General features: G+C 32.3%; 1 protein-coding gene and 1 long non-coding RNA gene across 2 annotated transcripts; both read right to left on the bottom strand.

Moving 5' to 3' along the window:
- Positions 1 to 3,220: 3,220 nt before the first annotated feature.
- On the bottom strand, positions 3,221 to 5,007 carry LOC125371092. The gene is made up of 2 exons (XR_007217312.1): positions 3,978 to 5,007; positions 3,221 to 3,661 (listed from the first exon to the last, which is right to left on the bottom strand). It is a non-coding gene; the product is annotated as an uncharacterized LOC125371092 (long non-coding RNA).
- Positions 5,008 to 16,916: 11,909 nt separating this feature from the next.
- LOC8276690 (pentatricopeptide repeat-containing protein At3g63370, chloroplastic) lies at positions 16,917 to 20,733 on the bottom strand. Its single transcript, XM_002520904.4, has one exon. It carries the CDS (start codon positions 20,549 to 20,551, stop codon positions 17,666 to 17,668), a length of 2,886 nt encoding a protein of 961 aa, XP_002520950.3. The 5' UTR covers positions 20,552 to 20,733; the 3' UTR covers positions 16,917 to 17,665.
- Positions 20,734 to 21,079: the final 346 nt, after the last annotated feature.

The following is a 21,079-nucleotide window of genomic DNA, read 5'->3' on the forward strand; positions in this document are numbered from 1 at the left end:
AATTTTAATTTTATATCAAAATAAAATTATAAATTTTATTTTCTTATAATGGGGGATCATAAAATTCTTCAAAAAATACTAATATTTATTTACTAAAACTAATAATAACAAAAAAAAAAGAACCACCAAAGATGTAAAGGTGATCAATAGTGAGCAAAAAAATAAAATTTTAATAAATAAAAAATCGATAAGATTTTTTTAAATTTTTTGAAAAAACTTCAATAAACTACAATGTATTTTACCGTATTTTCATTTTAGATTTTGTGGTTTATTTTTACTTTAATATTTTATAAATATGATCGTTAAGAAATAATGATCGTTAAATAATAATGATCAAATTATATACAATTGTTAGCAAATATTAACGTGGCACTTACATTAGTAAACATGATTTTCTTTTAATATGAACGACATGTTTAATGTGTTTTCTTTTCCTCAAACGGTTTGAGACGACTTTAAAGGAGGCAAATAGGTTAATTGCAACATATACCTCGGATCATGTAGATACCTGATCTCAGGGCCGAATGGTACCGTTTAATTCAAAAAGGAAGTGCCATGTTAACATGTCCTATAATTTAAATATTATGTCTTTATCTTTTCCGTTTTGCCATTTCATCACAGTACTTTAGGAGTTAAAATTTTTCATTTTTTAATATGAACTTAATTTGATTCATTCTAGTTTCGTATTTACAAAATAAATCTTTTGGTATATTACTATTTTAAATTTTTTTATTTTAATATGTATATTTATTTTAACATAAATTTCTTTTGTTATTTTTCATTTTTAAATTTATAATAAAATAAATTAAAAAATTAATATTATTACTAAAAATTACATATTAAATAAATTTTTATATATTTATAAATATTAATTATTTATTCGCCTATTAAACCATCATAGTTATTATAATTATAAATAATAATATAAATTAAATCAAAATTTTAATATTTTATAAAATATTCTTAAAATAATAATAAATTAAATATTTTTAAAGTCATTCTTAATTTTTTATTCTTAAGATTTTACTTAAAAAATAATATAGAAATTACTAATAAATTAATAAAAAGACTAAAAAATATACCTAAACTTAAATTTTATGTGTCAAAATAAATCTTATGTATGAAAATATAGTAATACATGTCAAAATATTTTTATTTATTTATATGTACTAAAATGTCTATTTTCTATATGTATAATATTATTTAGACATAATATCTTATAATAATTATTTTTTATATTTAAATATTCATTAACTATAAATTTAATATTTGTTATCTAATACTGTAATATTATTACTTGTATATATAATGTTCACTGATATTTTTAAATAAAATATTAATTTTTATAAAAAAATTTATTATTTTTATAATATATATTAAAATATTACATAAATATATTCATTATTTGTTAATTGATATCCTGTCAATATTAAAAATCATATTCAATAATTCATTTAAATTGATATATATATAAATATATAATATATAATATAAATTGTCCTTACAGTTAGTACTATAAAAATTTATATTGTACACTATTTTTAATAAAATAAATATTTAATATTTAAACAACCAACCTTCATTATATATTTAATATAAATTATTTAAAAAAATACATCAGCACCGTGTGTCTGTAAACTGGACCACGTAGGTCCAAAGTTCATACTATACGAATTCGGACAATGGTCTTCTATTAAAGTTATATCCAGGGGTTAATTAAATTAATTTTTAACCATTTGCACAAGTAACCTAGAATTTTCATTTTTGTGGAATAAATGCACCACTTATATAACGGCACATCTAAAAAGGCGTTTGAACTTTGAATGTTTTAGGAATTTTATTTTTTATTCTTTTATCGAATCTTTCTTCCCACCTATTTTTTATGCTATTATTAATTGAAATTTATTAAAAATTTATTTTACTTGAAAGAATATATATAAAAATTCATTAAATTTTTTTTACATAAATTCAAATATATAGCATAAATTCTAAATTTATAAATAAATTCAATATATTAAATTTACAAATAAAATTTTATCACATATTCCTTTTTCAATCTAAATATTTATTTATTTTTGTCTTTACTAATTGCTCAGTTCAATTTGAATCTCCTTTTTCTTTTCCTCTTTTCTCGTCGTTTAGTTAAAAGTAATTTCCTTTTCTATATGATGATAAAAACAGATCTACAATGCAACCAACCAATCTTAATACTAATTAAACTGAATTTTAGTTGCATTAACAGAGTCCCCACTTCACCTATTTCCTTAACTACCATAATATTCAATTGTGTCCAAAAGAAGAGCCGAGTTTGGAAAATTACATTCCTCCAAAAGCAACTTATTCAAAAATATCTAAGCAGGCTCATGTGGCCGCACGTGAGATTTGTTGGAAAACATCATCAAAATTCGTCATGTTTTCATTGGAAGGAAAACAATTTTATAAATAAGAAAAGACAGAAAAAGAAACAGCAGCAACTCCGGTCAAAAGGAAAATTCTGTGTCACCATCGGTTTGCTAATATTAATTATTAAAATTTCTTCAAACAAGGATTAAAATAAATATTAGGTTTACTTTAATGGTGGATGTTAAAAAGCTCAAATAATTAATAGACTTGATTTTATATTTAACAGCATTTCATCTTAAAAAGCTTTCCTTTTGTCACTTGGTTAACGTTTTTATCTCTTCTTTTTTGTTCTAAAGCTTTAAATATATCACTCAATTCATTCCATGAGCTTTATTTTTTTTTTCTTTTATATTAATACTCAATCTAATGATTTCTATATATTTTCTCTTTAAATTACTTCTTAATTTATTCATCATTAATTCTCATCTCACAGTACAAACAAGATTGACAAGTTGTCAAGATCAAAAGTACAAAAAGAAATATTAGAGAATTTAATTGCAAAGAGAAAGAAATATTTTAAAATAGAAACATAAACCATAATAGGAAAAGAGATTATAATTGTTATTTAAGAAGTTATTAAGAATATTAGTGTCATTTTTTACCTATGATAAAAAGAACAGCTTAATATTTGATAGTTTCGAAACAGATAATCTTTTTTATTTATTTTTTAATCCTTCATAACATACTCACCGTAAAAAGAACAACGCACTCAAAACAGGTAATCTGCTGAGATACGTACATGTCCATTAGCACTTTCATTCAGGTTTCCTATGAATAAACAAAAATATCTTCTTGAAATTAAAACCAAAATACTCTCTGCCAAAAAGATTCAAGTGCTTTTTTATTCCCATCTTTTCCTTTTTCACTTTTTGCTACTTCTATATCATCACATCAAACACTAAACAACAATATACATAATACACTCTTTAAAATAGAGCTCTATTAAATAAAACTATGGTCCAAAACCATATAAAAACCGTTATAAACTTAAAGAAGAAAAGGATCAATTCCTAGAATGGAGAGGCTCTATGCATGAAGGATAAGATTTTGGATTTCTCAAAAGCAGCAACCAGGCTATGATGTGGGAAATTCTGCCTCTCAAAACCCTAGCAGTGACATCTTCTTGCTGATAAGATTGTCCCAACATATTCTTATAATTACTACGAAACTAACTATTCATTTGTTTATTTTTGGTTTGCCTCATGGAATAAGAAGTTTTACCAATGAAATATGAGACTCAGGCCAGAACATCGTTATGCTGAAATTGCGCAGATGGGTTGAGATTATAATCAAGCTAAGAAATATAAGAATTGAGACGAGAAATAACCCAGAAATTGATGATAAAGGAAATTAAAAATCTCCACATACAATAAGAAAAGTAAAGCTACCATACATATACTGCATCTTATATTGACGTGTCTTTCAATACGAATAAACAGGTTCTAGTTGTTTCTTTTGACATATCAAAAAAGATTCAAGTTGGCTCTCTGCTGTGTAAGCCAATAGAGAAGGAAAAAAAAGAAAAAATAGTGGAGCAAAATTACGGGGAGAAACAAGAATAAAATTCAAAATACCTTGTAGAGATGGGCAAACCCAGTTGAGCAGATATACTGCATAACAAGAAAGAATCGGGAAGCTGCAGAAGAGTAATTTAGAGTTAAACACTAAAAATAAGGTATTGGTCGTGGTGCCATCAACAGGTGAAGCTACCACATGATCTAATCTATCCTTCTATTTTGATGGAGAAAGAGAATTTAGATCATGCTGGCAGCTTTAACTGCTAGTGGTGCACGATGAACATATATATATATATACAGATTCACAATATTCAGCTTCTTTTATGTTAATATGGGGGATAGAGAGAAAATCAGAGGGAAAAACGGATTTTCTTTCTTTAGGATCTTGGAGAAGAGAAAGAGGAGTGTGTAAATATATAGAGCAGCCAAGCATATATTTATCTCGTCGCTTCTATAGTGAGCTGATGGTTATTCTTGCATATTATAAGAAGAAAGAAAAAAGATTGCAATAAACAACAACAGATGGCAGTGGTCCAAAGCAAGACAAAATGAATATTATCATGCCCACGCCACCACCATGCAGACAAGGTGGCGAGTTCTTCTATATCTCACCCCTTTACCCACTTTACCTTAATGAACCTAAAAAAGAGTGCTAACCATAACCAATTTATGAGGGGCCCTTGCCCTTTTTCCCATGGCTTTCTTCTTTAGACATCATGTTCAATAAAAATGACATACAAGAAGGAAAAGAATTCAATAAAAATGATCTCATCACGTAACAACATCATGTGACGACCAACTCTCTTTTCCCTCTCAATCACCTAATTGGTTACTCAATTCTGGACCTTTTCCATTTTTCCTTCCATGGCGATAAATCAAGTAATATTCATATGGTAATTCTGACTGCTATACTGAATTACTTCTATCTGCCCACTATGGGAAGCATAGATGGTGCCACCCATTATGGATATAGCTCATGGTAAAATGATGGCACAACACAAGCAGATTGACTCCCCTATCTTTTGGAACCGATTTGCAGGATGTTTGCTGTTTTTTTCTAAAAAAAGTGGTTATTGGAGATCATTATTTTGTTAACTTCTGATAGGAAAAACTCATATGAAGGTTATTTACCTTCTAAAAGAATTTCTTAATTCGAACTGAGCTAGCTGGCGGTCCTTTATTTTATGTAACATGCCATTCCTTTCTTTATAACTAACTATACGGTATAAATTCTCCTCTTTAACCTTAATGATACAAGTATCATTTCCAGAAAAAAAAAAAAAAAGTACAATAGCATAAATAAAGTGGTTAGCCATTTGTCAGGAGCCTAGTCTCATAATAAAAGTAGAAAAACTGTAAATGGGTTTGTGACGTTTCTCATAAATGTAAAATCTTACATTTCTTAATGAGTAAATTGCGACAATCAGACAATAAAGTGGGTTAAGAAAATGAGACGAATTCTGATAAAGTCAGTTAAATATATATACTCTGTCTAACTTATTTTGATCTATTATAGAGGTTTGTGTTGGATAGATGAACCAATGGATGCATGCAGAGTCATCACCATATCCAAAGTTCTGGTGAACGTCCAAAACATAATATTCTCACTTAATATATATATATATATATATATATATTTATATATAAACATGTAAAGTTCCAGAATATTTGGCTTCAATTACTGAGTTTCCTGTTTAAAACTTTTCGTTAATCATGATTAACTTTCCAACCCCAACTACAAATTCTATAATTGATTCCAAACAGATCACTTTTCTTCTTTTGTACCTTCCAATCATGTTCCACATATGAGTTAGGTTGATGTGGAATCCTAAAATTATTGGATTCCATCGATTAAGGTTTTTTTTCATATTCTCGGGCTCCATTAGTTCTTTCTTATTTTCTTATATCCATTTAGTTTAGCAATTTTCTTTTTGTCGATTATCAACACGTATCATTCTCAAAACAGACCACTTTTGGGTTGCAACACATTATTAAATTAAATCTTTCAAGAAAAAGAAATCTGCGCAAACCAAAACCCTTAAAAACTATTAAAATCATGTTTCAGCTATCCATTGTTCCTTTCAAGTGATTCTATAAAACTTAAAGATCAAATGAGAAATTGTGCTTACAACTTCTATTTTAACAATGCCCTAAATTTTATATGTTTAATATTCTCTACATCCCGCTAACTTTTTTATATTAAAATAGATGCAATAAATTCTAAAATATCCATTAACAAATAATCTGATCTAATTTGACTAATAAATTTCTTTATAATAAAATAATATTTTCTTAATTTAAGTAAATTTTTAAAATATTATACATAAATAATAATTAGTATGAAATAAAAAATATTAGATACATCCAAGAACAGTTTGACAAATGAGTTTAAAATATATTACATAAATAAATTCTTGTTTAGATTTTTATATATTCTCATAAAAAAATAATTAATTCATATTTATTAATTTTTAGATAATAAAATATATACTCTTTTCTCGTAAGAGAGAATATAAAGAAAGTATTTTACTAAAACCACTCTTTTTTTATAATTATGACGAGAAGTGGGACCATGTAACAACTTCTTCTCGCCTAAAGGCCATAAAGTTGGGAACGCTCTTAGAATCCATTATTTTTGACAAACCCATAAATTTTGAACACCTCATTCCAAACGAGGCCTCGAGTGATTTTGTAGTTACTAATTCTGTCGTCAATTTTATTCCGTACAAGTTAATCATAAAATAGACAGTGTCTGCCTTGCCATTGTTACTTTGTTTTTTCGTAGTTTATTTTCTATCAGCACGCAATGAAATCCCATTTATTTCATCATCTGATTGTATTTATTAATGAAGCCGAGTATACTTGTACGAAACAAAATTAAGAATTTCCTTTATTAGATAACATACAAATGTAATCTATTTCCTAGTTCATTATGGCCTTGGAGGGTCTTGAAGAATATGAACATCACTTCTCAAAAGTTCAAAGTATGATTCTCTTTATCCTGCATAATATTACTAATATGATCATGTAGCCAAACTGTTAACTATAAAAATGGTGACTAGATCAATAGTGAATGATTACAAAAGTAATGTCCTAAAAACAACTAATATTTCAAAAAACAAATAATCCTGGTTGATATTCTTACACGTAGGTGGTCTGAATGTGCACTGCACCTAAACTAGGTACAAGAAACAAACAAAAGAGTCCTAGACCATAAAAGTTTGCTGTGGTTAAGTATATTCCCATGTGCACGTCTTTGAACCTCTTTCTTTCCATTAAAAAACATGAGCACAAAGTAACAAATACAACCTGAATGAAGCTGGAAATCTGACGAGCCTATATAGGGTTTCAGTGCACTAGAAGATTTTTTTTTGGCAAACAATGGTAATAATCACAAAAGGAAAAGAAAAAAGAAAGCATACATGAAGAAATGAGATTTGACTTCACAGTCCCTTTCGTCAATAAAGTTGGGTGAGAAATAATACAACGGCTAAAAAACAATAGGAAATGCTTAAAAAAGAAAAGTTGGTAAGCGCATGGCGGACAACCCAATAAACTAAAGAGAAGGGAAAGGAATATACTTACAGTGATTGGTTATAACTTTTCTCTTCTTATTAATTGGCCTTTCTGTTAAACAAGGATGTTTCAGAATCTCTATTAAACTGGGTCCCCAAATAGGAAGGAGTGAGGCTGTCAGAGCATGACCTAGCTAGGGTTAGCACTATTGCTTAGATACCATGTGTTATCTGTATCTTTCTTTCAGCTGTCTCACTAACCAAAGCTAGATCATGCTGGCAGCTTCACCTTTTCCCTTGTGAACTAGCGTGACCATACAAAGAGAATGGGCGAGCACCCATCGAAAATAAGGATTCAAGACTGCTTCTTGTTAGAGGGTAGTATGTCTACAAGAAGGTGTGAGTGAAAGATTTGATGACTGCACGGAATAAGAGGAAATGAGAGATAAGAGAAAAACAAAGATGGTGAAAATGATTGGGATCAAGAAAATGGAAAATATATAAAACGAAAAAAGAAAGAAAGAAAGAATAAGCAGATTTCTAGTGAAACCCTAGAGACCCGAACGATAACGACAAGGATGCCTCTTCTTGAGTTTAGAGAGATGAGAAGATAAAATAAGACAATGAAACAAAAAAACCACCAGGTAAAAGGAAACGCGGATGAAGAAGAAGAAAATACAGAGAAAAGAAAGAAACCTAGAGACTGAGCAAACCAGGGGATTGTGTAAATCTACAGAGGGGATATGTGGACAAATGTAGGAAAGCAGTTAGATGAAGGATATCATATTATAAAGACAAAAACCCACCTCACAGAACAGTAAATTAAAAGAAGGATCATCATGTTAGACAGCTAAGAGAGAGAAGGGTTGAGTATAGGTAGATAGATAGGGCTATAGACATAGATGTATCATAATAAGGAGGGTCTTAGGGTCACAGGTGGAAGAAATATAGGGCGGCTTTGCAGGGTCGGGGAGCTCAACTGATTTTGAAGGGGTGCCCACCCCATTGTAGTTTGTGTTTACTATACAGTAAAAAGGTTGCCCACGGGAGTCGTACCACAGCTTGCAAAAATTTGACTGTTCCTTCCTTCCTTCTCCACACACACAGAAGCAGGAAAGTCACTGCTCTGATGAGCCCTCTGTTATTATTGGCTTCAACACAATATTTTGGTTTAGAATTTCAATGCATGGTTTTGTTTTTTGGTTATAATTTCAATGCATGGTTTTGGATTTACTCTGAAATATAAATTTTTTTAATTGTAACCTAACTAGCTCATTTGTGACACTATTTATATCTAGTTAGCTTTATTCAAATTATTCAGTTGTCAATTTCAAGTTGTAGGCGAATTCGTTTTTATTTTGTTTTGTTTTCTTGAACAGCTGCATTGGAGGTGATTGATTTCTGGTGCCACTTCTCTTCCATCGAAACACAGGCTACAACCAAAACTGGCCACCTCTCTCTCTCACTCTCTTTCTTCCTTTATCCTTTGTGTATAAAACAGTGGTCACTGGTATATAATTATATATACACATAACACAGGTTCTGCCTGTGTTCTTTCTTTAGACGAAGGAAAACCCACAGGCAAACTAGAATAATAATTTGAAAACGCATAAACAAAAAAAATGAAAAAAAGAAGTACAGAAGTGATGAAGTCAATCTGAAGCAGATTTGTGTGAGTACCGAAGATCTTGTAGCTGTGATAGTAGCCACGATCCTCTTTTATGAGGGGGAGGAGCGTAGGAAAGGAAGCTCGTGACTCGTAGGTCATGACTCATGACAGAAAAGGGTCAAAAAGCTTATTCAGATTTCAGCTTCCACGGTTAACTTTCTTTGCATGACAATTCATTTGACACTTATCCTCCCTGTTTGGAAACTTGCATAGGGAGAGCAACAAACTTGCAATTGCACCCTCTGTTTTTGCACGACAGGTGAAAAATAGGAAGAAAATATAAGTTGAAAAATAGAATTTATATTTTCTCTCCAAACAAGAAAAAGATTATTTCTGTCTTTCCAAACAAATCTGTGGCTTGTAGATGTACTGATGCAGGATGTTGGCTTACCATATTGATAATGTAACTCTATTTGGTTTATAATCTAAATGGAATAAGATTTTAGAAATTAAGTTTTCTAATTTTATTTGATTTTAAAATTAATATATGAAGAAGAGAGATTAAGAGTAAAATAGGGTTTTAAATTTTAGTTTATTTCAAAGAATGAATAATAAATAGAAATATTAATATAAAGTCCTTTTATTACGATTATTCTTTTCAAATACTACATTTAATTATTACAATAAGGTACCACGTGTATTGTGTATCATATGCATCTATAGATTGTTTTTTCCTTTTTTTTTTTTTTTTTGTCTTAAGCTATGTTTGTTTGAGAGTGAAAGTGTGAAAGGATTTAATATTTTAATAAAATGTAGATATAATTTATATCGTATTTTACAATTAGACTAATATTAATTTTACAATTTTAATTTCCTTATTCTTTTCCTCCTCAAACTAGCTCCAAACAAAACCTTGTTTTTCTTAGAACATTAAATTTACAAGCTATGTGTTCATCGATATTTTTATTCCTAATTTAGTTTAGTTACAGGTTTCAAAGTCAGATATTTTGACTTTGAAGAACCGAAGGAATATATCATTATAGAGAATTTCAAACATTAATAAATTTACTAGATTTTATTTTGCTTAATATGTATAATTTATTTTTTATAATTAATATATTTAATAGGTTAAAAATTATAAAATACTGGAAGTATTAATTTTTTAAATTCATAAAGAAAGAAAACTATATATATATAAATTTAAGATAAATAAATTACTATATAAAAGGAAAGTTATTATAGAATATAGAAGCTAAATACATAATCTTCATGGATAACAAATCATAATCTTAAATAATTTCACGACACATCTTTCTTTTTCTAGTGGCACATGTCTAGTTAAACACTGTAATTAAAGGTTTATTGTAAGGGTAGTATAGTCTTTTCCATGATTAGAGTATAAATAGTCATCTTTCCTTTATTTTTAGGTTAAGCTTCTTTTGATGATGTACATTATGATTTTCTCTCAATCTTTTCATGGTATCAGAGCTTAATTGTTTTGCAATCGAAATGTACCTCGACGCCCCGTTCTTCCTCTTCTTTCTTTGGTGCGTTGCCGTGTTTGCAGCGCCGCTCATTGCTATTCTTGTTTTCCATCCTCGACGCCCCGCCGTTTCTTCCTCTTCTTTCGCGTGCTTCTACTTCGGCTGCGTGTCGTGGCATTTCCACTTTGCACACCACCTGCTCGACAAAACTCCCCTGTTCAATCTGTTGTGCAGACTGCTGTTGTTCGTGGCGTATTGGTTTCGAACGAAATTCTTGTAAAGACGAGAATATTGTTAAAGATAGTTGCAGCAAACAATGATGTTGGCATGTCACCTGCTCGACAAAATTCTTTAAGATTGGATTTGTTGATAGGGGCTGTGGCTTAAATTTATTTGCTTGGTGGAAAATTATGCATTGTGGTTTCATATTGATAAATGGTTGTGGCACATAAGCAATATGTGAAAGTAGATTTGTTGCCACTTCTTTGGAGTAATTGATTGTTGTTGATTTCTGTTGAAGTTTCCTTTCTTTTGTCTGTTCCGTATGGCTGAAGCTAGAGATGATTCGCTTCAAGCAGTTAGTGTTCAGTTGGGTGGTAAGAATTATGCATATTGGAGCTACATGATGAAAAATTTCTTGAAAGGGAAACAAAAGTGGGGATATATTTCAGGTGCTTATATTAAGCCTCAAGATGATGTGGCATTATTGGATAAATGGAAAGTTGATAATTCAAAAATTATTACTTGGATCAATAATTCTGTTAAGCATTCGATAGGCATCCAATTAGCAAAATATGAGACGGCTAAGGAGGTTTGGGATCACCTAGCTAGATCATACATACCTAATTTTGCAAAGCAATACCAATGGAGTCCGACATTCGTGCTCTTTAGCGGTAAAAGTATGAGTATTCAGGAATTCTACGATGCTATGATTTGTGGGATCGCTTGGCCTCACAGAACTCACGAATTACGAGCCTTTGGGCCTTATATTGTACGAAGATAGGAGAAGAGATTGGTACAGTTTTTAATGGCCCTTCGTGATGAGTTCGAGGGACTTCGTGGTCTATTCTACATCGTCATCCAACGCCTTCATTGATTATGTTGTTAGTGAACTTTGGTCAAGAAATTCGCTCAAGTCCTCGGTTGTAAAAGAGGTTTCTCCGGCCTTCTACTCCATCCTGTTTTGCCATGCCTCCTCGATCAAACTCTAAATCTCAGCTCAGCCATATGGATCCGCTGCTCGTGATGAATGCGGGTTTTGCAAGCAAAAGGTCATTGGAAATCTCGAAGTCCGAAATTGCGAGGAAAAGCAAGCAATAGCCCATCGTGGTCGACGATCACCGCCTCCACAATGGACCTCCTCTTTTACCTTGTCCTCACAATGCCTTGTCAACCTCCTCCTTAGACCCATCACCGATTGAAGGGGTTCAGTTTAGCCTTGCTTCTCGTACCTCATGCCATGTCTGCTTCCTCTCAAGTAGGTCTGTCATCTAAGTCCTTCAGGTATATTCTCTTCCTCATGGATTTTAGATTCTGGTGCTTCAAACCATATGTCACCTAATTTATCATCATTTACTTCTCTAACCCCTGAAGTTTCAGTTCCTGTTATGAGTGCTAGTGGTACACCTATGCCATTGCAAGGTGTTGGTTCGGTTATTACGCCTTTTCTATCTTTATCTAATGTCTATCACATTCCTAGTTTTGCTTTGAATCTTGCTTCTGTTGGTCAGATTTGTGAGATACTGGATGCTCAGTCTCATTTTCTTCTTCTGCTTGTTTTGTTCAGGATCCACAGTCTCAGAAAGTGATTGGGATCGGTCATAAAGAAGGAGGACTTTATGTATTGGATCAACTCAAAACCCCTCACACTGCGGCTGTTGTTCCTGGTGTGAATTTGTCATCCTTTCGTTTGAATCCCTCTTCATCTGTGTTTTATTTGTGGCACTCTCACCTTGGTCATGTCTCTGTGTCTCGTTTAAAATTTTTAGTTTCTACATGAGCTTTAGGAAATTTGAAAACTCATGATATTTCTGATTGTAGTGGTTGTAAACTAGCCAAGTTTAATGCATTGCCTTTTTCTAAAAGCACTACTATATCGCTCTCCTTTTGATCTTATTCATTCGATGTACGGGGACCCTCTCCTGTTTCTACAAAAGGGGTTCTCGCTATTATGTATCTTTTATTGATGATTGCACTCGTTATTGTTGGGTTTATCTTATGAAACGTCGTTCAGACTTTTTTGGCATTTATAATGAGTTCCGATCTCTTGTAAAAACCCAACATTCAGCTGTTATCAAATGTTTTAGATGTGATTTGGGGGGAGAGTATACTTCTTATGCTTTTAAAGATCTACTTACTTTAGATGGTACAATTTACCAAACTTCGCGACCGATACTCCCCGAACAAAATGGAGTCAGAGAAAACATAGGCACATTCTAGAGACTGCACGATCACTCTTGTTGTCCGCTAGTGTTTCTAGTGAATTTTGGGAGGAAGGAGTTCTTACTTCTGTTCATTTAATTAACAGAATTCCTATTTCTTATAATTCTAGCTTGTCTCCCTATGAAAGATTGTATGGTCGTCCGCCAGATTATACTTCTCGTGATTTTTGGTTCTACATATTTTGTTCTTCTTCCTCATGTTGAACGCAGTAAGCTATCATCTCGATCTACTATATGTGTCTTTCTTGGTTATGGTGCAGTCAAAAGGGTATCGTTGTTTTGATCCAACAACATAAATTATATGTTTCTCGTCATGTTATTTTTCTTGAACATATTCCTTATTTTACAATTCCCGACCGTCCTCACCATATATCTATGTCCGATCTTATCCATATTGACCCTTTTGCTACCGATGTTGATGAGCTATCCTCTCACTGACATTCCCGACACCTCTATTGGCTCCTCTACTACACACTCCGCCCAATCATCTTCTCGAGATCATGGATACTATCGTATTCTCGCTATCCCCAGACGCAATCGTAAGTCCACTAAACAACCCGATTTTGATTATTCTTGTTATTCGAGTTCATTTGTTTCCTTTCTCGCTTCTATTCATCGTCTTTCTGAACCTTCATCTTTCAAAGAAGCCATTCTTGATCCTCTTTGGCGTGCCGTACATGGCCGAGGAGTTAACCGCTCTTCACCAAACCCATACTTGGGATTTAGTTTTCCTTCGCAGGGTAAACGTGCTATTGGTTCTCGTTGGGTCTACAAGATTGAAACTAAGTCTGATGGTTATATTGAAAGGTATAAAGCTCGTTTAGTGGCTAAAGGTTATTCTTAATAATATGGTATGGATTATGAAGAGACTTTTTCTCCCATTGCTAAAATGACTACAGCTCGAACTCTTATCATTGCCTGCCTGCTTGGGATATAACTCAAATGGATGTCAAAATGCCTTTTGAATGGCGATCTTCATGAAGAAGTTTATATGGTCCCTCCTCCGCTCTTGATCATCATCCCGGTGAAGTCCGCAGGACTTAGGAAGGTTTTATGGTCTCAAACAGCTCCTCGCGCTTGGTTTGAGAAGTTCTCTCACTGAATTACTTCACTTGGTTTTCATCCTAGCCCACCATGATCACACTATTTATCAAATATACTTACCGGTCGAATTTTGCTCTCTCTATATGTTGATGATATGATTATTACAGTGATGATGTTGTCGGGATTAGTCCGTTAAAGTCCGAATCGACTCGTTGTTTTGCTATAAAGGACTTGTGTTCCCTTCATACTGGGTATCAAGTTGCTTCTTCTCCAAAAGGGTATCTTCTTTCTCAATCTAAGTACATTTCGATATTTTCGAGCGTGCTCGCCTTTCCCGACAATAAGACTGTTGCTACTCCAATTGAGCTCAACGCTGCTATTCTCGCTTCCGATGGTTCTCTATCACGGATCCGAGTCTATACTCTGACCGTTGTTGGAAGTTTGGTTTATCTTACTATCACTCGCCTGATATTGCATATCTGCTCATATAGTCACGGTTTGTTACTTCTCTACTACAGCTCATTCATTGGGTGCTGTTTCTTAGATTTGAGATACCTCACGGACTCGGCCGACTCTTCTATTTTCATCCGCTTCATCTTTAGAGTTATGTGCTTACTCCGATGCCGATTGGTCGGTGATCCCAACGACCGCAAATCAACTACCGGATTTTATATCTTTTTAGGTGATTCCTTATCTCTTGGAAAAGTAAGAAGCGGACGTCATTTCGATCGTCAACGGAGGTCGAATATCGTGCTATGGCTTCTACTACTTGTGAAATAGTTTGGTCATGGTTGCGTACGATATGGGTGTCTTTCTGCGGCAACCAACTCCTTTACATTGTGATAATAAAAGCGTTATTCAGATTGCACACAATTCAGTCTTTCACAAACGGACCAAGCATATCGAAATCGACTGTCATATTACCCGTCATCATCTTCAGAATAGCACCTTGACTTTGCCTTTTGTTTCTTCTTCCTTATAGCTTGCGGACTTATTTATAAAATGTCTAACTGCTTCACGTTTTCGTTTTTTTATCTAACAAACTCTCGATGCTTGTTACTATCGCATCGTGAGTTTGAGGGGGAATGTTAAACACTGTAATTAAAGGTTTATTGTAAGGGTAGTATAGTCTTTTCCATGAATAGAGTATAAATAGTTATCTTTCCTTTATTTTTAGGTTAAACTTCTTTTGATGATGTACATTATGATTTTCTCTCAATCTTTTCAGAGTATAGCTTTTTCTTTATATTTCATAACTTCTAAAATTCTAAATTACCACCAATCATAAATATTAAAATAACAAACATTTAAAATTTACTTAAATATTTTCTATAGTAACTAACAATAACAAATAAATTTCACAATTTATTGATTATTAAAAATAAAATTAATAATTTATTAAAATATTAAATATAAGAGAATCAACTATATATGATAATACACATGATTTTTGAATGTTAACTCATTATATACTTTTTAATAAACAAGTTTGAAAAAAAAAATCTCTATAAAAGAAAGATTAGCTATATGATGAATTTTAAAATGTTGTAGTTATCGACTCTTAAATATTTTTATGTGGTTATTAAATAAAATTTCAGATTAATTTATATAAATTTCTCTTTTTTTTTTTTAGAGATTCATGTAAATACGTTTTATTATATAATTTTAAAAATGTAAAATTATATATTCAAATATTTTATATAAATTTATCCAAATTTTATAACTTTTTAAAAAGATATATATAAATGTATTCAAAAGTCACTGCAATTATTAACACTTCAGAATTCACTTGGTTATATATTTAAAATTTAAAATTAAGGTATTAATAAACTTTCTAACCAAATTGATACTAGTCAAACCACACACAATTATTTTAAAAAATATATATATATAAATTAATTTATGAGATCTAATTTTTTTATACGTATGTTTAATTTTTTACACTTTTGACATCTGTACTTACTTTTAACACATAAGATTTTATAGTTTATTTTATTAATTTATTGATTTATAATTACATTCCTAATTAAATATTAACTTTAATCCTAAAAACTAATATATTTATATTTTAATATTATATTCATTAATAAATAATTTTATAATAATAGTAATTCTATTATAAGATATAAAATATTAACTAAATTTTAATATTATATTAACTAATATATTAGTTTTATAATTAGATAATAATTCTAAATGTAGAAGATAATATCAAAAATTATATTATAAAAAATTAAATAATTATTAATTTTAAAATAACAATACATTTTTAGTGTAAAAAAATTAATATAAAATGAACTGACCTGTTTATAATTTAAATATAGTTGGATCTTAACATAGTCTTAATCTACCTAATTATGTATTTAATAATTAATAAAAATATAGAAACTAAAATAATAATTATTTATTTCATAAAAGTAATTTTAAATTAATTTACGATTGATCCAAACCGATAATGTGAATAGGATGGATATACATAATACAAATAAATCTTATATTTTATCTATATTTCAGACTTCTAGAATTCAACTTAATTATACTTTATGATTAAAAAAAATTGATAGAATAAATTTCTAGAATTAACTTAAATTGATTTAGTTAGCATAGTTAAATCTCAATGGTTTAATTTTATTTATTTCCTTCACTTCGAAAGTCGATATTCTATGGTTATTTTACATATTTCTTGAAGTAATTGACAAGTATTAAAATAAGAAGCACTAAAGAGGATCCACTGTAATTTTGACATCAACACTTTACGAGGGATTAGTCATTCGACAAAGAAAATTTCAGAAAGGCTAAAAATAAAATCAATTTCAACTGTTCCAGTTCACAAGAATGGCAATGAGGTGTTGAAGAAAACCTGGAAGTTAGGGACACACAGATACTGAAAGTTGATGCATGACTGAGTTCTAAGTGTATTGTTTGGAAGATGCATTAACGTGGCTGTAACAGTAGAACGAAAAATACAAGTAAGAATTTAGAGCAGTGGTTCACTCCTACTCCTCCCTCCTTTACTTGGCCCATGCGAGTGCGACGACACAGAACCTCTTCTGCTTTTCACTCTTTGGCATTGCTAACAGTTTCTTGTTTAACGTTGTCCGTTGATGGGTATGCAAATCCTTTTCCTTTTAAATTCTTTCTTTCTGAAACATGGATCTCATTCCATAAGAAAGCGTCTAAAACATAAGCCCAACAGCTTCTGGAGGTCACCTTCCCTTGTAGGCTTAATAAGCTCGGTGGACTGGAGGCTGTTGTTTAAAATAGGAAGGAATACTTTGAATTCTTCCACACAAATACCCGAACCAGATAAGCTTGATCGTCAATTCACTTGTTCTCCACCAAGCTTTCTGGAAGCTGCAACTAATCTTCAACAGCTCTCCTTAGCATCTTAACATGGCGACGATACATCATTTATAGCCCCCATATAAGTTTGTAAAAAGTGCATAATGGAGCTAAGTTCAATCTCTAGCTCTGCTTAAATCGAATGTTCCGATTTCCTATGTAATAATTTATTCATGCTCCTAGAGAAGGGAGTCACTGTGATTTCCTATGTCTGCAGTCCCCACCAAGAGCACATTATGTACTGTGATTTCCTATATAATAAATTATTCAAGCAAGCAAATTTTCTCATGTAATAATTTATGTACTGTATTCACCAAAAATCTCCACAAGAGCACATTCCATCTTTAAAATGATGGAATCTGCTGGCATCCCTCACTATTAGTTCTCTTTCAAAAAATCTTGAAACTAACGTACAGAAAGAATGGCAATCGCCACAGACTCGCAGATTCTTTGTAACTCTGATAGGTGTTCCCTCAGCCGTGGCCAATAGACCATATGCAATGGCCAGCCGTTCACTATGCCCATACAGCATCTGAACTTTCTCCTCTTCTCCTACATTATGCAAAACAAACTTGGTTTGGGCCACATAGCCTCCTTCCCTCTTCAATTTCTCTGTAACTTGAGCTAACTTTTGGTAGATCTTATCACACTCGGGGTGAAGTTTGTCTCTAGAAAGAAATGCGTGAATTTTATTCCCAACCTCAATCCAACTACATCCAGGATTTTTCGTCAACCCACTTCCCTTCATTCTCATTCTCACTTCTTCAACATCTTTCCACCTGCCATTGGCTGCAAAGACATTAGATACAAGCACATAATTTCCTGGATTATCTAGGTCCAATTCCAAAAGCTTCTCAGCTGCAACTTCTCCAATTTCTTTGTTGGAGTGGATCCGGCAAGCCCCAAGAAGTGCACACCAAACTTCAGGAGTAGGCTCATTCTGCATGCTTTTGACGATTTGGTACGCTTCTTCCAAGCAATTTCTACGGCCAAGAAGATCAACCAGACAGGTATAATGTTCTGGCCATGGCTCCAACTGATACTCACATTTCATAATTTCAAGAAAGCTTTTACCTTCATTCACCAATCCTGAATGACTGCATGCATAAAGAAGTGCTAAAAATGTAATATGATCAGGAATTATCTTTTCGTCCTTCATTCTCATGAACAATTCAACAGCTGCTTCACCATACCCATGCATGCCATATGCACTGATCATAGCTGTCCATAGAATTAAATTCCTGTTTTTTGTACAAGTAAATATCTTATATGCATCCTCCACACTTCCACAGCGAGCATACATATCCACGAGAGTATTTGATATAGATCCTTCTAAGATGAAACCTTTCCGGATTATGAAACCATGAATCTCTTTTCCTTTCTTCAAGGTCGACAAACTGCAAACGGCAGAGAGTATGCTTACTAGAGTTACATAGTCAGGTTCAAGACCAGTTTCTTTCATTGAAGAAAAAACTTCAAGAGCTTTATTTGCAAGACCATTATGGACATAACAAGATATCATGCTTGTCCACGACACGACATCTTTACATTCAATCGACTCAAAAATTCGCACCGCATAGTCAATTATCCCGCACTCTCCATACACATCAATAATCGTGTTCTGTAGCACTGGATCAGATAGACCTCCTCTTATAGTATAACCATGGATTTCTTTTATTTTTCCTAAGCAATTCAGTCCCCTACATGCAAGCAAGATGCTTCCGATCATCGTTGCATCCACATCCATCCCTTCCATCTGCAGTTGCCTTAGCAATTCTAAGGCTTGCAAATAACATTTATTTTGAGCATAACCAGCTGCAGCTGTAGTCCAAGAAATGAGATCTTTATGCGCCATCAAGTCAAAAGCACGACCACCGTAACTCATGCAGCAACATTTTGCATACATATCAATAAGTGTATTGCCAACCAGAATATTACTATCAAACCCGTTCTTTATTGCATAAGCATGAATTTCCTTTCCATTCAATAGATACCCCAGTCTGCCAGATGCCACAATAATGCTTATTATAGAAACCTGGTCAGGTTTTAAATCAGCATTCTGCAAATCATAGAAGAATTCCAAAGCTTCACTGTAGAGACCATTTTGGATGAAACCTGTGAGCATGGAGTTCCATGTAACAATATCCTTCCCTTCCAAGTTTCCAAAAATAACGGCAGCCTCCGGCATTTTTCCAAATCTGACATACATAGCTACCAAAGCATTGGCCACGTAAACGTCAAGAACTCTACCTGATTTTAGAATAGCAGCATGTATTTGCATACCCAGTTTAATAAAGGAAGAATCTTCACATGCTTGAAGAGCAGCAGCAAAAGTATAAGTGTTCGTGACGACACCAGCGTTTAGCATTTCGCTAAACAGACACAATGCCTCCGTGCACATACCATTCCCAGAATAGGCAGATATTATGGAGTTCCATGACACAACATCATTTCTCACATACATCCTGTCGAACAATTTCCTGGCCCCGTTTATATCATTACACTTAGCGTACAAAGCAACAAGAGAATTAACAACAAAGACAAAAGAATCACACCCATATTTAATAGCTAAACCATGAATTTCAGCCCCACAAAAAAGATCCTCAACTATACCACACGCTTTAAGCAAAACAGGAAAAGTATAAGAATCAAAAGAAACACCCAAATGCCTCATTTCTCTATACATTTCAAGAGCTCCTAAAGCTTCCCCATTTGAAACATAACCACCCATCATAGCATTCCATGTAAAAATACTTCTCTCGGACATTTTATCGAATATCATCTCCGCATCCAAAACAGACCCACACTTTCCATACATAAAAACAAGCTTAGTGTTCAAGAACACAGAATCCAACACTACATTAGACTTTATAATATGGGCATGAATTTGTTTGCCCTGTAACAAAGCCTTCTCAGTTGCACACAATTCAAGAAGTGGCGCATAAACATGGTCAGGGTTAATCAGTAGCGAATTACCATGTTGAGACAAAAGAAAATTAAACGAGTGAAAAGCAACACTTAGGGTTGATTGTTTGCATGTCTCTTTAAGTGAAGGGATATAATTAGTAATGGGTCTTTGAGAGAATTTAGGGAAGTTTAGAGGTGGGTTTGTTCTTATGTGGGCTTTGTGTAAGAATGGAAGTTGTGTTAGGGTTGTGGAGGTAATATATTGACAGTGTGGCATTGTGATAGCCATTGTAGGGGATTTGCACGAGAATCGAAGGTGGCGCGACGTGTAAGAGTGTAAACGCCTAAGTAAACCATTCTCGAGCTTGTTTTAAGTTTGTTCTTATTTTGCGCGCCCTGCTTGCTTGCTAACATTAAGCTAATTGTTTTCTCAAAAAAAAAAAAAACAACACTAAGGTAAGAAAATTAAAAGGCTATACTGATTGGATAATAATGAAAAGAAAAAAAAAAAGGTAATTTCTTTTGGCTATTATTATTGTAGATTCATTATTTTATTTGGAAGGAAATTAAAAAATGAGCAATTATAAAATAACTCTTAATTTTATCTAACAAAAAGAAGAAGAAAACATTAAAGAAGAAAGAGGAAAAGAGGTTATCTTAATGAAAAATAAAAAGAAAAGAAGATTAACTTTTAAGGGAGATGCTTCTGTCTCTTTTATGGGAAGGAAAAAAATAGCAATGTTAAAATTTGACAGTTAATTTAAAAGTTATTACTCCTTTTTTACTGGTTATCGCTTCACCAAAAAAAAAAGGATTA

Source organism: Ricinus communis, chromosome 1, assembly GCF_019578655.1.
Source record: "Ricinus communis isolate WT05 ecotype wild-type chromosome 1, ASM1957865v1, whole genome shotgun sequence".
In the NCBI taxonomy this organism is placed as follows: domain Eukaryota; kingdom Viridiplantae; phylum Streptophyta; class Magnoliopsida; order Malpighiales; family Euphorbiaceae; genus Ricinus; species Ricinus communis.

What these genes read in the sequence shown, in the direction of transcription:
- LOC8276690 (XM_002520904.4), bottom strand. Translation starts at nt 20,551, where the DNA reads ATGGCTATCACAATGCCACACTGTCAATATATTACCTCCACAACCCTA.